Here is a 20,876-nt window from a genome sequence, read left to right as displayed (position 1 = left end):
TACTTTTATGCATTTTAGTATGCAATTGTATTTAGATCAATATATTGGTCATTTAAGAATGTACTTATACGATAATCTTTCTAATTGTGCTCTCGTGTTTTAATAGAATCTATCACTTCTTGTAAAACTTCACTTGTCAAGTTTGAAATAAAATTGATGCAAATAAGGAGACAGAGGGCTAGTTTGATATTGCTGTGTTTTTTTTTTTTTTAAATTGCTTATGTTCTGCTATGGGAATAAACAGGTGTAAAATAAATTTGTTTAGTATATGGTGAACCCTTTTTTTTATTTTTTTAAATTTTTTTGGTAAAAGTCCTTGTAACAAAAAAAATGTCTAAGTATTTGGTAAACTTTTATATAAATTGGTGTGAATATGTTAAAGGACTAAAGAGAGGGTATTTAATGTGATATATAATTGTCCAAGAAAATAATGTTGGGCTAAAGATTGTAATTTTAAAAATATGTGGGTGTATGTTATTTGCCATTAGAAAATTTCATTAAATAGACACTCATCACTATGCTTTGAAAAAAAAAGAAAAAAACAGTTTTTTTTAGAAGAATGGTAGATCCTACTTTTGGTTTACTATACTATTCTACTGTCATTGACAACATTCTTTTAAAAAAGTTTTGCTTTTTTGTTTTTGTTTTTGTTTTACAAACACATTTGATGTTCTAAATTTTTTAAAAAGTTGCTATTTTAAAAGCACTACAATCCCAAACTACTTTGGAATAGATTGAAGATGAGATTGTATGTCAGAAATCGGCAACAAAAAAATGCTCTACAATTTGGGCTCTGTTGTCTCATTAGGGCCAATAACTCGGTGTTTCAAAGATAATAGCAGCACGAGTCCACCATATTCACATTGCTTTGCTGTTCAGAATGTTTGACCAAATTTTCAAAACTTGTTATGTTTTTATTAGCATTTTAAGTCATTTAAGATATTAAATATATTATTTTTTGTTTAATTTTATTTTAGTTTGAACTCCTAGAGTCTAGGAGTAATTTATAAACTACGTATTTGATGTTAGGTTTAAAATTGTATATTTAATTAGATCAAAATTATCATTGCATATCAGGGCTTAAAAGTAATTTGGTTACTAACCTCTTGCCACACGTATACGCGTGTGGCAATTGGCCTTTTTATATAGTTTTTATTTAAATAATTAATTTACATATTTATAAAAGAAAATTAAAGACGTGAAACCACCCACTAATGTGGGAGGTTTTGTTTTTTTTTTTCTTTCTATAAATTTAAATATTAAATTCATTCAAAATAAAAATATGGTTAAATACTTTAGCTTCTTTTGGTTCAATTGTAATTTATGAAATTCTTAAAGGACAATATATAGTATTTTAAATGTTTCACCATTTTAAGGTGCTCACTTTATATATATAGATAAACAGTCTACGAGTGAAATAAGACGACAAAGAGGACCACAAAAAATAAATAGAAAAAAAAACAAAAACAAAAAACAGAAGTGTACAAACTTTTCGGTGTCACGTGGGCTGGCCAGTAAAATGTTGGGCCCACCAAGTGGACCCCTTACCAATCCATCATGCTCCAAGTTCCCAATCCATTCATGCGAATAAGACAAAGCGCTACACCACGCGCTTAGCGTACGCCTGGGTTCGAATTGGGGATGTAATAACCTAATAACGGAATATTCCAACGACGTCACAGTGAGGGCTGCAGCTGCAGAACAAGAGTTTCAGGTTATGGGCTGCTTCGTATGAACAAGAGCGGTGGCCCCCCCTAGCTCCAATTACTTTATGTGCATTACATATGAAATTTTTTTTTAATGGAGCAATTATTTTAATTTGATTTTGGTTCTAATTTGATAAAAGAATATTATCACTTAAATTTTAAATTTTTTTTAAACGATAAGTTAATTTCCTCTAAATATATTTAAACTACAAAGAAGAAAATTTGAACACGAGACTTCGTGTGCAAATGCAATACTTTTAAGAAATTGAACTACAAGTCAATTATAGTTTAAATTTTAAGATGGATTCCTGTTTTATATAACATTATTAGTCTAAACTACACAAACAGAAAAATGATAATTTCAACTTGGGGACAACAAGTTGAAAAACAAAATCCTATTAAATTTATTTATTTTATTAAATTTTTACAAGGGAAGAGTTTGAAACTATTACAATAATTTAGAAAAATGGATAATTTCCAACCCAAAATATATAGATAAATACCTAACACATTATTCACTAGGATATTGAATCGCATGCAAAGATAATCAATTATTTAATTGCATTATACATTTTTTATATTAAATAATTACTTGACATACGTAAAATATTATGGATGTCTAATCAACAATATTCTTAAATAGTTTTCATCACGGATGATTAAAACATTATTGTCCATATAATATTTACGTTGAAATTTCTGACTTACTATTCCAAAGTTGAAAATGATTGTACCTACACATTATTTATACGTTTGAGAACCAATATTACAAATTTACAACCCATAAAGTCTTAACAAACTGTTAATTATAAATATTAAACAAATCAAATAATTGAGGTGCATGCATTTAGTTCCAAATTCAAGTAGTATGAAACCTGCTTGTTGTTAATTAGCTAGCAGCCAATTCATGTTCATCCGCTTTCTTGAAATACACGAATCTTTATAGAAAGTGAAGTTATCCGATGTTGCAATGCGTGATTCTTAGCAGATGTCGTCGTCTTGATTGATTGCTTGAGTTGAAAGGCATCGTTATAAACTTTGTAGTGAAGATATACAAAGTCCTCATGTGAAACGAGATAGAGGAGGTTTATGTAACTTGAATGTAAAGGATTGGATATGCCCTTCTTCGTATGCATCGCTTGTTATAGTAAGATAAATACAAAGAAAAGTGGATTAACATGTCAACTCTCGATTTGGTCCCTTAGTTATTATATGAATGAAAATTAAGTCTCTAATTTACTTTTTCTTGAAAAAAATAAGTCGTCAACTTATAAAATCTATCAATCTTATCTGTATTATTAGATTCAAAGATATTCTCTCTAGTTTTTTAACATTTTAAGTTACGTGTTTTGCACGTAAGACTCTTCAGAAGATAATACATTATTTTCTCGCCCATAAGATTGTTGTATATATTACAAATCTAAAGGACAATTTAAATACATTATTTTTTTTGGAAAAATAAGTCCTTATAAAAATTACCAACAATTCTCAAAAAGTGTATCACATGCAAGTCACATGAATTAAATTGTATGAAAAAATAGATAAAATAACTTCATTTCTAATATTAAGAATAAATTAACAATTTTTTATAAGTTTAAGGACGTCCTTTAAAAAAAAAACAGACTTTAATTTTATCGAGAGTGGTGATTCACAGACTACGTTAATTTTTTTTTAATAAATGATATTATTTACACTAAAAGATTATCTACACTAAAAAGTATGGGGTAGACTAAGCCTCACAATGGACTAGCAATCATGTAATTCAAATTCGTCTTTGGCGATAATCGAACCTAAGACCTCTCACTTACAAGTGAAAAGTAATACCACTAAATCGTAATACTAAATGGCTATCAAACATTAATTTTAAAAATTAAAAACTCAAAACTATCAAAAAGTAAGAGACAACTCTCTAAATTATAATAAAATAATACAAAAGACAACAATCCTAAATGCACAAATAACAAGATTAACACCTACCACAACATTATATAGGCTTACAAGAAATTCTAATTGAAGACAAAACGTGAAAATAACAAACTTCTAAATCTCCTCAAAACTTAGAAATACCTAGTTTAACAATCAAATTTGACTTAAATAGTACATATGTCACATTACAAAAGTGAGCTTGTTTAGTGACTCCACTATCCTCAAACTGGGAAGATAATTGTATCTTAAGGGCTAAATTTGAGTTTGAAGTATAAATATGCAATGCTCAATTTTGTTGCCGGTTTGTATTGTTTCGTTGTCCATTCTGTCATTTGTTTTACAGTTTCTTCCCACGCAGAGAACCGAGGCGGTAAATTGAAGTGTACCCATGATGATTATGTATACACATGGCGCCAGGTATAGTAATACATGATACGTAGCAATACCAATGTATAAAGTTATTACGTAGACTCCAACACGCGAGTCCCAAGCCCATGCTTGATGCTCTCTCTCTCTCTCTCTACCCCCGAACGTTGTACCATGTTGACCACTTTACTCCCATCTCTCTCAATAAGATAAGAGGAAGAAATTGCGGCGTTCAGTGAAAATTACAAAATGTGAATCAATCTGCATCATTCATCGTCATCAGATTCATCACTCAGTAAATAAGTACAATAAATATTCGAGCTCACCACATCAATGCAGATCAGTCGGTACCCACAAACTTTCTGACACAAAATTTATCAAATCTAATCTTTATTTCTTTCCTTTCTCTTCGTTCAGAGGTCTGGTAAAGAAAATAAAATTTAGCAGTGACTGCACCCAGTGAATAAAGTGTAAAAAAGTTATGGCAAAGGATTATGAGTGCCCCACTAAGGTTATCTTCAACCGATGACTGGTCAGAGGGTTCGTTTTAATTCTCTGACTCTCCAAGATTCTTCAAGATATTAATATTTTAATGAACAATACAAGATCATATTTGCCTCCGTCTCCAACCGAGGGCCAGAGGGCCAAAAGGCTCGTTTTAGCCCTACCACAAAAAACCGTCTTCAACCGAGGGCCAAGGGGCCAAACATAATTTATTATTTAAATTTAAAAACTACAACAACTTAAATTTAAAAACTACAACTTATATTTAAAAATTACAACTAAAATTTAAAAACGACAAATTAAATTTAAAAACTACAAATTAAATTCGAAAACAACATTAACTTAAATTTAAAAACTAAAACAACTTAAATTTAATACCCATAATCAACATCATCTTCATCATCCGCTATCGTAGGAGTATAGTCAGAGGTAAACAACTGCCGTCGGCTCATAATTTTTTTTTTCCTATCAAAATAGGCCTTACTCATTGGAGTGTAATTCGAAGTGTTCCTTTCCATATTCTTATCATCCATCTCTTCTTGTATTTGTTTTGCCCGTTCTTCATGCCTACGCTTCATTTCTTCGGCCTCAAGGGCATTTTGCTCCGCCAATAATCGCAATGAGGCCGCCACTTCATGTTGAGTGGCGTAATTATCATTTGCCTTGCCCTTTTCATTCAACCTTCGCGCCTTGTGTCGTCCCATAGCCCTAGGTATGGAACCTTCACCTGAAGACGGATTTTCTACCCTTTTTTTGTTGAATGGTTGAAGATCCATCTTCATCCATATCTACAGCTGAGGATGCAGTTTCGAACACCGACGTAGGAGCTCTCTTTGGTGGATCTTCAAATAACACCCACCCTTTACAAATTTCCCAACAACTGTGAAACTGAAGGGTTTTCGAGCTGCTCTCCATATACAATTCCTCCACTTGGCGTACCTAGAAAAAAAATTAAAGGAAATTAATTTATGAAATTAAATGTAATATAATTAAATATTTAAAATAAATTGTGAAAACACTTACTTCGTCGTATTAATTAGCGCCGCTTTCATGTCTACTTGCGGCTGCTAACAATGCTTGATGTCATTTGTTCAAACTTGGCTGAAGATGTTTCTTCCATCTTGAAGAACAACTCTCGTGGTTTCGAATATTCACTGGAGTGGTGCCTTCATAGAACTCTAAGTATTTTTTGGACACACGAGTCCAAACACCGTCATTTGTTTGACAATTCCCCCTCACACTATCTTCCAAAACCCATCTATAAGCCTTGCAAAGAGCTTCATCTTCTTTTCGTGTCCAAGCCCGACCTTTCATTGCAGAAGAGGCCATTTCAAAATTATTAAAAAAATTGAAGGATAGATTTTTGAAAGAGGAAGGAAAATATGAGAATTGAAATGGTAGGAATGGTGAAAATTTTGTGAGGAATGGTTTAGGTATTTATAGGAAAAAAAATAGAAATTAAAAAAAAAAAAAAAAAAAAAAGGCCCAAAAGTCCCTTAAAATTTTTTTTTTTTTGAATCCAACGGTAACTGGCGCTAGCTAGCAAAGGCTAGCTGACGTCAGCTAGTTGTTGGTTTCAAAATTATTTTTGAAAATTCCTGTCGGTTATAACCGACAGGAATACATTTATATTAAATAATATAAACGTATTCTTGTCCGTTATAACTGACAGGATTCCTAGTATTTCTGGCCAACCCCGGGCTGAATGCTTTCAGCCAGCCCTCCAGCCCTCTAGCCCTCTCCGATTCCATGGGGCCTTCTGAGATTCCACAGCCCTCTGGCCTAGCCCTCGGTTGGAGACGGTTTTCAGGTTATTTTCGGCCTTCTGGCCCTCTGGACCCTTCGGTTGGAGATGGCCTAATGTCCTTGGTTGGTAGTATTGCATACTTGAGATACAAGTCCGAAATGTCATGGGTTTTAGATTAAAAGGAAAATTAATGAAAAGGACTTGAAAACTTTAAGTTTTAACGATAAGAACAAAATAAAGAGTAAAATGAATAGTACCAAGATTGACTTTTTAGTGTAAAAATGTGGTTTTTCATTAAAGTGAACAATACCAGGAGCTTTTCGTTAAAGTTCCCTAGATTAAAACCAAAATACACCCATTTGGAAATATGAGACCTAAATTCTAGTAAATAAAAATGTAAGTGCTTCGTGAAAAAATACATCTTGATTCTTAGGAATTGATGTTGAGAGCATGAAGCCAATATTAAGAAACTAAGAGATTTTGCAAGTGCTTATAAGTAAATGAGTTACTCTTCATATAACTAATGAGTTTTATGGTGGAACCTCAACTGTCTTCATAGTATCAGAGCCTAGTTGTCCCATGAGTAGAGCCCTACGGTCATACGTGTTCCACGTCACCCAATTTGTGTTATTCACGTGTTAGGCTTGAAAATTCACCACACGAGAGGAAGCATGTTGAGAGTAAATCTCACATCAGAGAAATAAGAAAAATCGCATGTGCTTATAAGTAATTTGATTATCCTCATATAGCAAATTAGTTTTATGATAAGACTATAACTTTATTTAAAAAGCAAATGCCTTTCGGAACACAAAAATGCTTTTAGTTTACTTTATCAAACATAATCAGAAGTGTTTATAACTTTATAATAATCTTAAAGAACCTTGAGTTATTTTATGAGCACGTCAATCATACACTTTAATCACATCAAAAAATTCATAAATTTATACTCTATTAGTTTTCATCCATCTCCAATTCACTTCTAGATTTATTTGAACAAAAGAATGTATAATTACTTTTCGTTTGTACATAATTGCTGCCATACCAGGTATGGTTGTCCAGAATCCCAAGTTTTTTGTTTAATCATCACCTGTTGAAATTAAGGGGTGATTAGTGAGATTTCAGTTGGCAACCGGTAGGATAATCTACCTAATCTTACCCACTAGCTTCCAGCTTTCCACCGCCAGAATTGGTGCCTACATTGAAATTTCTTTTGCGTACCGAAAGGCTTGGATAGTTTGTGAAAGCGAGTGTGTGCTTAATTAGGTTGGGTGCATGCAAAATAATATCCAGGAAATGAGTTGTCCATGAACTCTAATACAGAATATCTAGTTTGGCACCGCAAGGAATGGGAAAGAAAAGACAAAGAAAGCAACCACAAAGTGCTTCCCATGTTGAGATTATGATATACTCTAGGGAAAGGGAAATAGGGACCTTATATTTCTGAGGGAATGTGAAATTACACAAGTTTGTACTAGGGCTTCAAAGAAATAAACACATGGATTCCTTATCATGAGCAAATGAAGAAGCATGGGATAAGGACCTACCTTACTCTAAGAAGTAGAATTCAAGTTTTACCATGAGTATGTTCTTATGTAATTATGTTGACGTCTCATTTGAACGATCAATTCATGTTTGAATTTGCAATAATTATATATGATCCGAGAATATTATACTTACGTATCTTATAATCTAATAATGATTACGCGTATTTTATAATCTAATGATTAGGAACATGCTTTTGTGGGCTCAACTTCAATTAGGTCCAACAGCTTCTCTCTTGGTATCTTTGAAAACCCTACGTAAAGAAACAAAAATAAAGAACCTGTAGCTGGAATGATGAAATTAGCATGTGAGGTGTGGAATCTGATGTGCAGAATATATAAACCAGTCATGTACACAAACTTTTTGTAAAGGACGAGCTGCAGACCGTCCTATAATCTAATATTAACCATGATTAAACTGTATTAGCAGTGTTGGTGCACCCCTCGACATGCTACTTTCAACCTTCACTATCACTAATACCAAAAGGCATTGCATGTGCTAATATCCTTATATTATATATCGACCACCATATATAGTACTGGTATGATTGTTATGCATCATATCACTGAATCCCTATTTGTATTATTTGGTCCAATGTGCCTCCACCCATGTCCTTATTTCACTTTTATTGGCAAACTTTGTAAGATTTTAGGACGGTAATTACTAATTTGGGGTACTGGTAATTTCTTTAGCTTCTTTTCTCATTACAAAGAAAACCCTTTTTTTTGTTTAACAAAAGTTTAGGGAGACGTGAGGCTATCCCATCTCAGGTTAGGATATCCTATAAGTTTCTTTGAGGACTTACAGAAGGGTCCGTGTCCTCTTTGTTGGTTTTTACAGATTCACCCACCAATACAAAACTACTGACAGCGGGACTCGAACCTTGATGGGGTGGCACAGTATTGGGTTTGAAATGTTTTTCAATAATGGTAACATTATAAAGGGTGTACATGTGAAGTGTGTCTTTTAACATTCTATATGCACATATACGAATAATTAAACAAATGATTTTTCTTGTGTGGAATTATACTAGGGCACTTCTTTTGACGTTGTTCCGAGCCTCAAAAATCTCAAGACCGGCACTGCATCTTAACTGACCTTTCCACAATAGTTTGAGTAAAAGTGATACATATTTATATATAGGAATCAAACACCCTGAGTTTGATAATATAACAATACTGCTACACTAGTGTGAGTTTAAAGCCTACTAGTTTATAAGAATAACACTCATGAATTTAATACATTGTAGTACACTCACTTTTTCCGATCTATTGTGAAAGAGCTTAACTTACAAAGATGGTATTTCAACTCTATTAGAAAAATGGTTAAACTAGATGATTTGCTGAGATCCTACAAATAGCAGCATTTGTTTAAAACTAAAGATTATAGACTTGAGTGCTAAAACCATGGAGAATTGTCTCATTTCTCTGACTATATTCAAACTAAGTTTAAGCAGTGGGTTGGCTTGGCCTCTTAACTATATAATATGGAAAGCCAAATATATGGCAGGAAAAAGTACCCAGAAACCGCTCATTGGAACACGGTTTCTTCTGCCCCAACTATGAATTAAATTTAAGTAGGAATTAGGATTGGAAATTTTGAGGAAAGTGTGGTCTTCTAAAAGTGGCAATTTCAAGATTTAGATGAAAAATAATTGTATAGATTTTGAGGAAAACTAGATGAGATCAAGAAAGGAGAAAAGGGGTAAAAATTAAATTCTTAGAAAAATGGAACAGAAAGGTAGATGCAGAAGAAGGGGAAACAGTAAAAAATTTATTTTCTTTCAATTCATTTGATCCGAATCCAAAAATTAAGAAAATTACATAAGAAGTAAAAATAGGTGTGTGGATAGCACTACCCAAATAAATTGAAACAAAGGAGGCTATAGGTAAAACTAAAAGGTAAAAACCACGTACGAAATTCACCATAACAAATAAGGCGCAGAAAAGCACAAGTGATTAGCAAATGGAATTTATATAAGATTAGACTTAGATTGAAGTCAATTTTGTCATTTTGGATGGTAGTTTATGCTAAATTCAAAACCCAGCATTTTTCGAGAGCTATAGAAAATCGTTGGATTCACTTCAAATTTGGACCACCAAATCATTACAAACCCTAGCCATGTCCTTAAACATCAACCCTATGCATTAAAAAAAAGGAAATTGTTATTAGCACTCCAAAAATCTCATTCTACACTTCTCACAAGTGTATTTTTATTTCTAAATATAGAAAGTTTGGAGTGTAGAATGAAATTTTTAGAGTGCCAATAACAATTCTAAAAAAAATTGTTATTGCCAGTGTCAAATAATGACTGTTTGTCTCAACTAACATGGACCCTCTTAATTTTTTTCTCTCTTTTTTTATTTATTAATCATGGTCAATGCAGAATCGCACATTTCACAACCACTGTAAGTGCTAATATAGGAAACCCTAGGAGACTCTACTTCATTCATTTCAATCACCTTTCAACCCTCCTACAACCACCACCAAAATCCACTTGTTTAAATAGTGAATGAGAAGCTATTTAGTATTACGGTCAAGTGATTTCTTCTTCACTGGTAAGTGAGAGGTCTTAGGTTCGCCAAAGACAAATTTAAACCACGTAATTGCTGGTCTATTGTGAGGTTTAGCTCACTCTCTCCCCCCTTAATGTAAAAAATATTATTTGTCCAAAAAAAAAAAAATGAATGAGAATACATGTACCCCAAGAAATTCCAAGAAAATCGTTTTGTCCCACAATGAGAAATTTGAAGTACACGTCCCTAGACTGTCTTAAGTGAGCTTTCCGTTTTTGTTTTTTTTTTCCAAAATCCTTAATTAGTCAATAAACTCGTCACAATATAAAGTAGTAGTGGTTTTTTGAGTGACAATGTTAGAACTTCTGTTTAAAATAAGGAAATTGTTATCAATACTCTAAAAATCTTAATTATTATACATTCCTTACAGGTGTATTTTTTTTTTTTAATATAGAAAATTTGAAGTGTGAAATGAAATTTTTGGAGTGCTAATAACAATTTTCTAAAATAAAAAATGTTGAAAGACCAATAGAAGATGGAAGTTGCTCTACAAAAGTTCAAGATTTGAAAAAACGCTAGACGCTAGTCGGGCGGTGAGTTGGGGCCTAGCGCCTAGACGGATAGGCAGGGTCTAGGCGGGTGCCTAGGTAGACTATGCGGATTTAACTAAATCCATTATATTTCATGTAAATAAGTGTATGTTTATACTTAAAATATATATAATTTCATCATAAACTACAAAATAGAATGACACATATATTATGAAGTATTGAAACATAATGAAAATATGGGAAACAAGCATATAATGTGTGCTCATTTAAGTATTCAACAAGTCTCTTACAATTTATTGAAAAAAAATAAAATGCAAAATGAAAGTTATCTATTTTCTGCCTAAGGGAGTTGCAACCTAGGTGGGTCTGGGTGAGCTAGGCGGGTGCCTAGATGGTCTAGGCAGGTGCTTCAGCATGTCTAGGTGTCATTTCTTAATTTTTAAATGCCTAGGCATTAATCGGGCCAGTTGACAGCCGCCTAGTGCCTAGACGGGACCTAAGTGGCGCTAGACGGAGATTTTTAGAATAGTGTAAAAGTTATCCAGAAGGACAATAATGAGTTATCCAAAAGGACAATAATGAATTCAGAGACCGACCTCACAAAATTTTAATTTAGAAATCAAAATTCCAAGTTCAAGAACCATACTTTAATTTTCTCTTTTACGATTTATATGCACAGTGTAGAATTCTAAAAGAAAGGGTGTTAAAATCAGTTGCTAGCCAACTCCAAAATTTAGCATGACGAGAAAGGTTTTCCATTCTTTAGCCAAAAAGATATGTGGCCATAAAACAGCAATTAAGTAGAACATAATTGACTGGGCTATAAAATTGTAGAAACACCTATTTCTTTCATATTTTGGATCAAAAAGATCGATATAAAAAAGCACAAAGATTTATACACATGTCATTATACTATGATATAATTGTTATTATTTTATTCTTTTTCATATTTATATACGTAACAAGTTGCCAACTAAAAGGGAAAATAAAATGCAGCAGCCTAACAAAATTCCACAGCTTATCTCTGTAGATAGATGATATAGTTCACTCCGGAGCAACAAAGATAACACAGTAACACATGAATAGGACATGGTACTTGACAATTGAACATCGTTTCCCATATTCCCATTCTACCCTTGACATCGCTACTTTTTACATGATAGAGCAGGCATTAGGGTTCTCATCACTGAAGATCTGAGGTGGGTAGGCATACAATTCCATGGCATACCTTGATGGGTGATAATAGTACTCATTCTTCTGCATCAGCTCCACCACCTTAGTCTCTTCTGTGGCAGCTCCTTCCGGTGCACCATCAGCGGCCGCGGCGGCTGCCGCTTCATTGTTGTCGGCTTTATTTTCCTTCTTCTCTTCTGCTTTTGCTTCATCACCACCACCACCATCTTTTCCTTTCTTCTCTTTGTCATCACCTTCCTCACCACCTTTCTTCTCATCTTTGGCTTCTTTGGCTTCTTCTTTCTCTTTCTTCTCCGGTTCTTGCTTCACGATCGCCGCTTGCTTCCCGGTTCTTTTGCGTACATAATCAATTAGCTTAGCCGGATCAAACACACCCTTCACTGTCACCTCTGAGCTCTTAAGATCTGCTTCGGCAGATTCCACTCCTGAAAAAATGACACAATAGAAAAGCACACAAATATGATTAATCAGAATATCGCTCGACTAAAAAAAAAGTATTTTTTTGAAGCCAACGAAAATTCAGAAAATAAATAAAAGTTGGGATTGGTGGGATTTGGTCTTGGAAAGGAATTGAATTGACTTTAATTGGACCTGATTTTTGTTAATTGAAGAGGAAGAATGTATTGACATGAAAGATTGGTCATTGGTGAGAGAATAATTATTTTCTTAAGAGATTCACAAAAATAGAAAAGTGATTTTCTTTTCAATATTTTTCTCTCTTTTTTTTTTATTTTTTTTATGGAGGTTGCAGATTGCATTGCACAGCTAATAAAAGATGAGGACCGTTAATTGCCAACGCATTCATAGTCCAAGATTTCCTTTTTTTAATTGTGGAAAGGTGCAATATGCATGAACCCAAATCTGAAAAGGGATCAAAGAAATAATTACATTTTTCTTTTTCTTTTTCGGGTTTTGTTTTTTCTCTGAAAAAACAAAAATAAAATAAAAATTCGAACACACCTTTCATTCTTAGAATGCGTTTCTTGATTTCTTGTGCACAGGCGTCGCAATGCATGTGAACTTTCAGCAGCACCGTGATGACTTGAGGCTGCAAAAAAAAAAAAAAAAACCCAATAAATAAAAAAAAAATTTCAATTAAAATGGCAATGGAAAAAAATATTATGAAAAATAATTAATCTTTGAGTGAGATGAGCACCTCCTCTTTCTTTTCTTCTGGCTTGGGTTTCTCTTTCTCCTCCGCCTTCTTCTCCTCCTCCGTCGGCGGTTTTGGGATTGGAGACAGCAGCTCCACCTGCCGGTGGCTCTTCCTCTGAACTCTTTCAAGAACCTTAATTGGATCAGCCTTCTCTCCCTTCACAACCACCTTGTGAGTTTTGCAATCTGTGCTCACATCTTCCACCCCTGAAAGTTAATATCAAAATTAAGTAAACATCAACCCAATAAGATTAATACAAAAACAAACCAAAAATGAAAATCCAAACCTTGAAATCCTTTGAGGCACCGCTTCACCTTGCGAGCACACCCTTCACAATGCATATAAACTTTGAGCACAATTTCTTGAGGTGGCGGCGGAGGCGGAGGAGCAGCGGCGGCGTCGTCACCCTCCTTGGCCTCTACTTTCCCATCTTTTCCCTCCTCGGCTTTCTTCTCCTCCTTCTTTTCCTCTGCAGCTTCAGGCTTTTTCTCTCCCTCTTTCTGCACCTCCTCTGGCTTCTTCTCCTCCATGTTCTTCTCCTCAGGCTTCTTCTCCTCCTAAACCAACACAAACCCAAATACAAGAACAAACCCAATAAACAAAAGATGCAAACTTTGAGAGAAATAAATCATATACAAAAAGAAGAATATCAAATCAGAAAAAAGATTATTAAGGTTGTAGGACCTCCCCCATTGGTTTAGTTAACTTGTCAAGTTTTACTCTGTTTTTAATCCCTCTCTCTCCTCTCTCTCGAGTGCCGAGTGGGATGCGAGCTCAGCTTTCCCTGTATTTATGAGAAATGAAAGGGCAGTCTCTCTTTGTACTTTATATTAAACTTCGAGTTACATCTTTATATTTTGTATTAAACTTTGAGTTACATATTTGGATCCACCAAATCTGAAGCCAAAAGCCACTCGGTTCTCTCTCTCATCACCCAATTTTCTAACCTCCGTGACGTGGCATTTTCGGAAGGCCACGTGTGCCCTCTGTTCATTTGTTTTAATTTTTTTGTGCATTTCTGGAATTTTCTACCACTTGCTTCTGCTGCTTAATTTTCTTGTGCTCTTGTTCCTTTCACTCAACTGTATTTGTCTGGACCTGGAGTTAATAGAATGGTGGGGATGAACTTCATATAGTTAGCGAGTATGAATGAGTGAGCGAGTGGAATTCAAAATATGAAAGAAATTATTTGACAATCACTTACAAGTCAAACGTATAAGAAAACTCGAGGGTTTAGATAACGAAAACTTAATTGGGTAACATCTGGGTATACAACTCGTCTTAATACTTATTTACATAACTTTAATGATTACAATGGTATTATTTGTTAGAGTATACACAAACTAACAACAATGTGTACAAGTAAGCTTGGGTGTTGACCTGATAAAGTTTGATTTGATAACAAGTAACGTCTAAATTTACAGTTCATTCTGAATACTTATTTTTTCGTAATTTGACTACTTGTAAGGCATGCACATAAGAAAAAAGTAAAACACCCTAACCTTTTTTTGGCGTTGACTGCCAAGTAAATTTAGGTGTTGCAACAATTAAGATTGGATTAGGTAACAAGTAATGTCTAACTTTACAACTCATTTTTTAGTAGGTTACTTCGTAATTCAGTATCCGTTCAATCTCTACAGTCCTTATCTATCTTGGTTAATTAAGGCTCCTAATTTAAATGAGTAATGTTATTTATACCATGTTTTTATACTATATTTCTATACCATCTTAGGTGACATCTGATGTGGTTAGCCAAATCATTTGAAAATTTTACAAAATCCAGGGAAAAGAAGGAGAAAGATTCCTCGTATATCACAATCATAATTTAATTAACTAGTTTTATTTAATTATTAGTTTATTAAATAATAACTAAATTTAAAAATCTGATCAATTCAAATGATGTGACTGTCCACATCAAATGCCACCTAAGATGGTATGAAAATGTAGTACAAAAACATGGTATGAATAACATTACTCAATTTAAACAGTTAGTTCAATGGTTTGCCAGCTTAAAAGTTGGATTTAGTCCAACGGCTAGTATTAGATTATTGGATGATTATGTGACTTATGTTAATTGTGAGCGTTAATTTATTTTTCTCTGATAACCGGTCAAAAAATTGGTTGGTTTCTGACCAATTTTCTATTTTATTTACTCTAAATAGTAAATTTTATTAATTTCGTAAAGAACAGATTGTAAAATTACAGCCTTGTCATATGATGCAGCATTGTTGATCCCAGCTAGGTCAAAATTGGAAAATGATTTGTACAACACTTGGGCAGTGCGCAGGGCACGTGAGGCGCTGTATTGGCAAATGCATGGCAGGCTGGTAAAGTCCTACTTAAATTTGATATTTATTACTTATATCTGTGGATTTCTAACTTCCAAGTTAGGAAAATTATAAATGTAAAAGTTTGATGAAATTAGAAAAGAATAATATTTAGGTACTCAGGAAACGCAGCTTATATACTCAATTTTGTTGTTGTGGTTCAATGGTATTTTAACACAAGGTTCTTTTTTTTTTTTCTTTTTAATTTATTTATTTTTATTTTAATAATAGACATGCTATTTAGTTTTTCTTGAACTTTAAAAGACAAGAAAAACATGGCATTTTTAATTAGACCAAATTAAAAAATAAGTATATGAAAAACTGACTAACAAGTACCTGAGTATTATCCATTTAAAAATCATAAGTGCAGTCTGTATGTATCATTCAACAAATTTCAAAAGTTTTGATAATATATGAGATAATAATTTTTAGAAGAGCCCCGCTAACTTTTCGGCATTTTCATTACCAAGTACACCAATCAAGTTATAGGTTTCAGTAGGGTATCACAAATTGTAATCATGTCAGGAACGATCCAGTCGCATGAATTTGATTTGTGAGAGAAAAACTTCTCCAATTCCATGGAGAGATTTTAAGGTATGCGGAATACCACATGTTATTATATAATTGAAGGGATACATATAAAAAATTAAAAAAAATATTTTCTCCAATTATATAATGGCATATGGTATTTTGCCCCATGATCCGGCACATTAAAAAGACTCTCCATTCCATGGGTCAAGAGTGTGCTTTATGTGCATGTTAATTTGGAGGAAGTAATCTAATTATAGGAATTTTATATGGGTCCATCAGTCCATGTTAATTGTGTGTAACTAGTTAGGTTTTCACATAAGTCAAGCTCAATGTAACTTGCATTTACAGCATGAGATTAATGAATGCATTTTCAACTAATTTTAAAACAACTTATTGTTGGTGATCACTTAAAGAGGTATCTGAATTAACAAAAATCCAGTTGTATTTAGTAGCAAAGAGGGAGTATTGAACATTTTTTCAGTCAACTTGGCTAAATTCATATTTGACGTGTTTTGTACGAATCCAGTTGTATTTTTTTTGTTTTTAAAAATTTTAATTTGAAAGGATTAAATTTAGAATTCATATATGGAAATATTTAGGTGGGACAATAAGGAGATAACGATAATAACGACGTTGAATTCTATAAAACAAAGTTAGTTGATAAACCTAACGTTAATTAACACCTCCTTCTCATAATTATTTTGAAGAATAAGATCAAGTGTTTCGGTTAATGGTTCCCCTTCCTCCACAACCAAACCAACAACCAACGTGCCTTGCATGTTATGTTGCATTTTTCATTTTTTCTTCCAAATACATATGCATTGCATGCTGAGTGTTAATTTGCTGGGACCACCGGGCCTAGGGAGGTGTCCTACAGTATGAGATATTTGGCCCACCTGTAGATACGTGGCAAGGTATAAACCCTAAGAGCTTGAATTGCACCAACTATCATGACTGTTCAAACACTTGTTAAAGTTTGAGAGCATGCAAAACTAGAGGCTACAAAAACAACATCTCTTGAATTAGCTAAAGGCGTCTTAATAAGCATGAGTTAACCACCACCTCAAACTTCAATTGTTTTATATAAAAGAAAGAACGTATGAAAAGGAAAACCAAAAGATAATGTTGTTTTGGTACATTGCTTTGGTTCTTTTTGTGTACTGAAAATATGACTTTACCTCTTCAAACAATTTTTTTTTTTACATAAAATCTACAATAATATAATTTTTTTTAACAAAAATCGATGACTAGGCTCCACCTAAGTAAATTACTTAATCAAGATTGTGCATCATATTTAATATTATTTGGATTCCCCAAATTACCCTCAATTAAGTCATGTAGCATTTTATGTTGATATCAAAATTAAAATGGAGAGCTTTTTTATTTTCTTGTAACGTGTGTAATGGCTTTGAAATTTTAATTGACGTATGAATAAAAATTCAAAACGTTTTGAATTCAACAATAAATTTTCAGATTAATGTACCCTATTGATTTAATAAAAACCATGTTTTTGTTTCTTTAAAACAAAAAGGGCAAAAAATGATGCACCTATTTTTTTGGTTTTGAACATCAATGTACCTATTTTTTTGGTTTTGAAAAGATTAGTGTACCTACTTAGTACTAATAGTTTTGGTCATTTTGAAAAATAATGCACCTGTTATCAAAATTTTGAAGCTAGAAACTATAGGTAAATTAGTATAAGATTTCATACATGTTTATCATGGATCCTGAGCCTCTATTAGGTGGCATATTGTTAATATTTCTCATATAAAATATATTTATCGTTTAAATTAGTGAATCTACAAAATATTGGTAAATTAGTATAATATTTCATACATGTTTATCATGCATCCTGAGCCTCTATTAGTAGACATATTGTGACATTCCGGCCCGGAGTCCACCACATTTCAGACCCGCTCCACCACGGTAGCACGATATTGTCCGTTTTGGGCCCCGACCACGCCCTCACGGTTTTGTTTCTGGGAACTCACACGAGAACTTCCCAGTGGGTCACCCATCATAGGAGTGCTCTCGCGCGCTACTCACTTAACTTTGGAGTTCGGAGTTCCCATGGAACTCGAAGCCAGTGAGCTCCCAAAAGGCCTCGTGCTAGGTAGAGATGGGAATATACATATAAGGCTAACAAGATCCACTCCCCTGGGCGATGTGGGATCTTACAATGATTGTCACATCCCGGCCCGGGGTCCACCACATCCCGGGCCCGCTCCACCATCGTAGCACGATATTGTCCGTTTTGGGCCCCGACCACGCCCTCACGGTTTTGTTTTTGGGAACTTACACAAGAACTTCCCAGTGGGTCACCCATCATGGGAGTGCTTTTGCGCGCTACTTGCTTAACTTCGATGTTCCCATGGAACCTAAAGCCAGTGAGCTCCCAAAAGGCATCGTGCTAAGTAGAGATGAGAATATACATATAAGGCTAACAAGATCCACTCCCCTGGGCGATATGGGATCTTACACATATTATTGATATTTCTCATATAAATATACTTATTAGGCATATTATTTTATTACTAAAAACTGGAGGTCTAGGGTTCGAAACCCGCGGCTGGTGTGGAAGCCAAACTTGTGGCCATAAGGAGGCTAAAATGCCTCTGCGAGTCTTCCCAGCCCCCGAAAAGGGTGGATAACCTTGGCTTACCACTAGTTGTCTTCCCTTTAAAAAACAAAATCTACAAAATATAAGTAAATTATTATAATATTTCATACATGTTTATCATGCATTCCGAGCCTCTATTAGTAGGCATATTATCGATATTTCTCATATAAATATACTTATTAGCCACACAGCCCACACTATGGATATTTCTTAGATAAATATACTTATTATTTAATCTACAAAATATAGGTTAATTTGTTGGTATAATATATTAATAGTATAGAGGCTTGTTGCTCATCATAATTAGGGTGAGTTATGATAACCTTTATTGACTTAATTAAGGAGTTGATGCATAAGTTGTAAATATATTGTAATAATAGGTCACTTATTTGCCTACATGTCAGTTTATTTGAAATTTGGATTTTATTTGGAGATTTAAATTTATGTGGGTTTTTATTTATGAAATGCAACTTGTCCGGGCTTATATCTAAAGAACTTGTGAAACAATAGAACCAACTAGCTCCATTGAGTTCTAATAGAGAAATTAAAACAACAAATTGAACAATTTTAAAAAGGCATTCAATATATATAGGAATATGCCGGTTATTCTTTTCACTAAGGCTATTCATTAGCCTCGTCATTGACTCAATTAATCTGGAATCTATTAGGAAAAGTATTTTCCATTGATTAAATGAATAACATTACACTTTGGGTATTTATACAAGAGCTGTTAAAGCTAATAGAAAAATAAAACCTCCAAAAGTAACTGAGATTCCTTATCCTTTAAGTAATATCTCTTGTAGGAGTAATTATATTTTTGTCCTTAATATCCCCCCTCAAACGAAACTATGGAACTCGCAGTTGAAGTTTGTGTCTCATAAGCAAGAACCTGGACTTGGATAGAGACTTGGTACAAATATCAGCTATTTGACCCTATTTACAAATAAAATGCACATAGACTTGATTGGCCAGAACCTTTTCATGAATGTAATGATAATTGATCTTAACATGCTTGGTCCGAGCATGAAAGATAGGATTCTTGGCTAAGAAGATTGCAGAGACATTATCACACCATAAATGTGGAGAACAAGGCAGATGATAAGCAATATCAACAAGTAATTTGCATATCCAAGTAGTTTCAGTAGCTGTATTTGCAAGGGATCAATATTCAGCTTCGGTTGATGATCTAGCAACAGTTGGTTGCTTCTTAGCATTCCAACTAATGAGTGAATTCCCAAAAAATATGCAGTAACCACTAGTAGATCTTATGTCCAAATAACACCTGCCTAATTAGCATCTGAAAAAGCTTGAATAGAATGAGCTTTGGAACACTTGGAGAACCATAAACCAAGATCAAGGGAACCCTTGAGATATCTAAGGATGCGTTTAACAACTTGCATATGTGAAACTCGAGGACTGTGCATGAACTGACACACCAAATTGACTGCAAAACTGAGATCATGTCTTGTCCAGGTTAGATATTAAAGAGCTCCAACTAATGATTGATATTCAAAAGCATTTTCAAGAAGATGAGATGAGTGATCAAGCTTGGTTGTACTAAAAGGAGTGTTGTAAGGTTTAGCTCCTTTTATTTTTGCTTTTGTTAAGAGATCCAAGACGTACTTGGTTTGAGATATAAAGAAACCTGAGGAAGATCTTTTGACTTCAATGCCAAGAAAATAATGAAGTGCTCCAAGATCCTTAATGGGAAAAAGAGCACTGAGTTGTGCTATAACTTCTTGACAAGCTACAAGGGATGAACCAGTTACCAATATGTCATCAACATAAACTAGGATGAATACCAAAGTGGGAAATCTCTTCACAAAAGAAGAATGATCACTTTGAGAATCTGTGAACCCAAGAGAGTGTAAAGCATTATGAAGCTTGTCATACCAAGCTCGAGGAGCTTGTTTTAAACCATAGAAGGATATGTGAAGTTGACAAACATGATGGGGTTTATCTGGATCTTCAAAGCCATGTGGTTGTTGCATAAACACTGATTCAGTAAGTGTCCCATGTAAAAAAGCATTACTGACATCTAATTGATTTAGGAACCAATCAAATTGAGCTATAAGAGTGAGAATGAGTTTAATGGTGACAGGTTTTGGCATTAGACTGAAGGTTTCAGTGTAGTCCAAGCCCTTTTGTTGGTGAAACCCTTTTGCAACCAATTGGGCTTTATACCTGTCA

The 20,876-nt window shown here is 33.8% G+C and overlaps 1 protein-coding gene across 1 annotated transcript; it reads right to left on the bottom strand.

Annotated features, from left to right (window-relative positions):
- Positions 1-11,765: 11,765 nt before the first annotated feature.
- On the bottom strand, positions 11,766-14,309 carry LOC137710271 (heavy metal-associated isoprenylated plant protein 8). The gene is made up of 5 exons (XM_068449199.2): positions 13,893-14,309; positions 13,495-13,765; positions 13,209-13,414; positions 13,013-13,100; positions 11,766-12,477 (listed from the first exon to the last, which is right to left on the bottom strand). Exons 1-5 carry the CDS (start codon positions 13,899-13,901, stop codon positions 12,011-12,013), a joined length of 1,041 nt encoding a protein of 346 aa, XP_068305300.2. The 5' UTR covers positions 13,902-14,309; the 3' UTR covers positions 11,766-12,010.
- Between the last annotated feature and the right edge of the window lie 6,567 nt (positions 14,310-20,876).

The sequence above is a fragment of the Pyrus communis genome, chromosome 6, assembly GCF_041283825.1.
Source record: "Pyrus communis isolate YQ-2024b chromosome 6, ASM4128382v1, whole genome shotgun sequence".
Classification (NCBI taxonomy): domain Eukaryota; kingdom Viridiplantae; phylum Streptophyta; class Magnoliopsida; order Rosales; family Rosaceae; genus Pyrus; species Pyrus communis.
The sequence above is the reverse complement of the archived record's forward strand: the minus strand, read 5'-3'. Positions and strand labels throughout refer to the sequence as shown.

What these genes read in the sequence shown, in the direction of transcription:
- LOC137710271 (XM_068449199.2), bottom strand. An exon ending in GTGCCTCAAAGGATTTCAAG is followed by an intron (nt 13,415 to 13,494) that starts GTTTGGATTTTC and finishes ATTAACTTTCAG; the next exon opens with GGGTGGAAGATGTGAGCACA. An exon ending in CAGAAGAAAAGAAAGAGGAG is followed by an intron (nt 13,101 to 13,208) that starts GTGCTCATCTCA and finishes TTTTTTTTGCAG; the next exon opens with CCTCAAGTCATCACGGTGCT.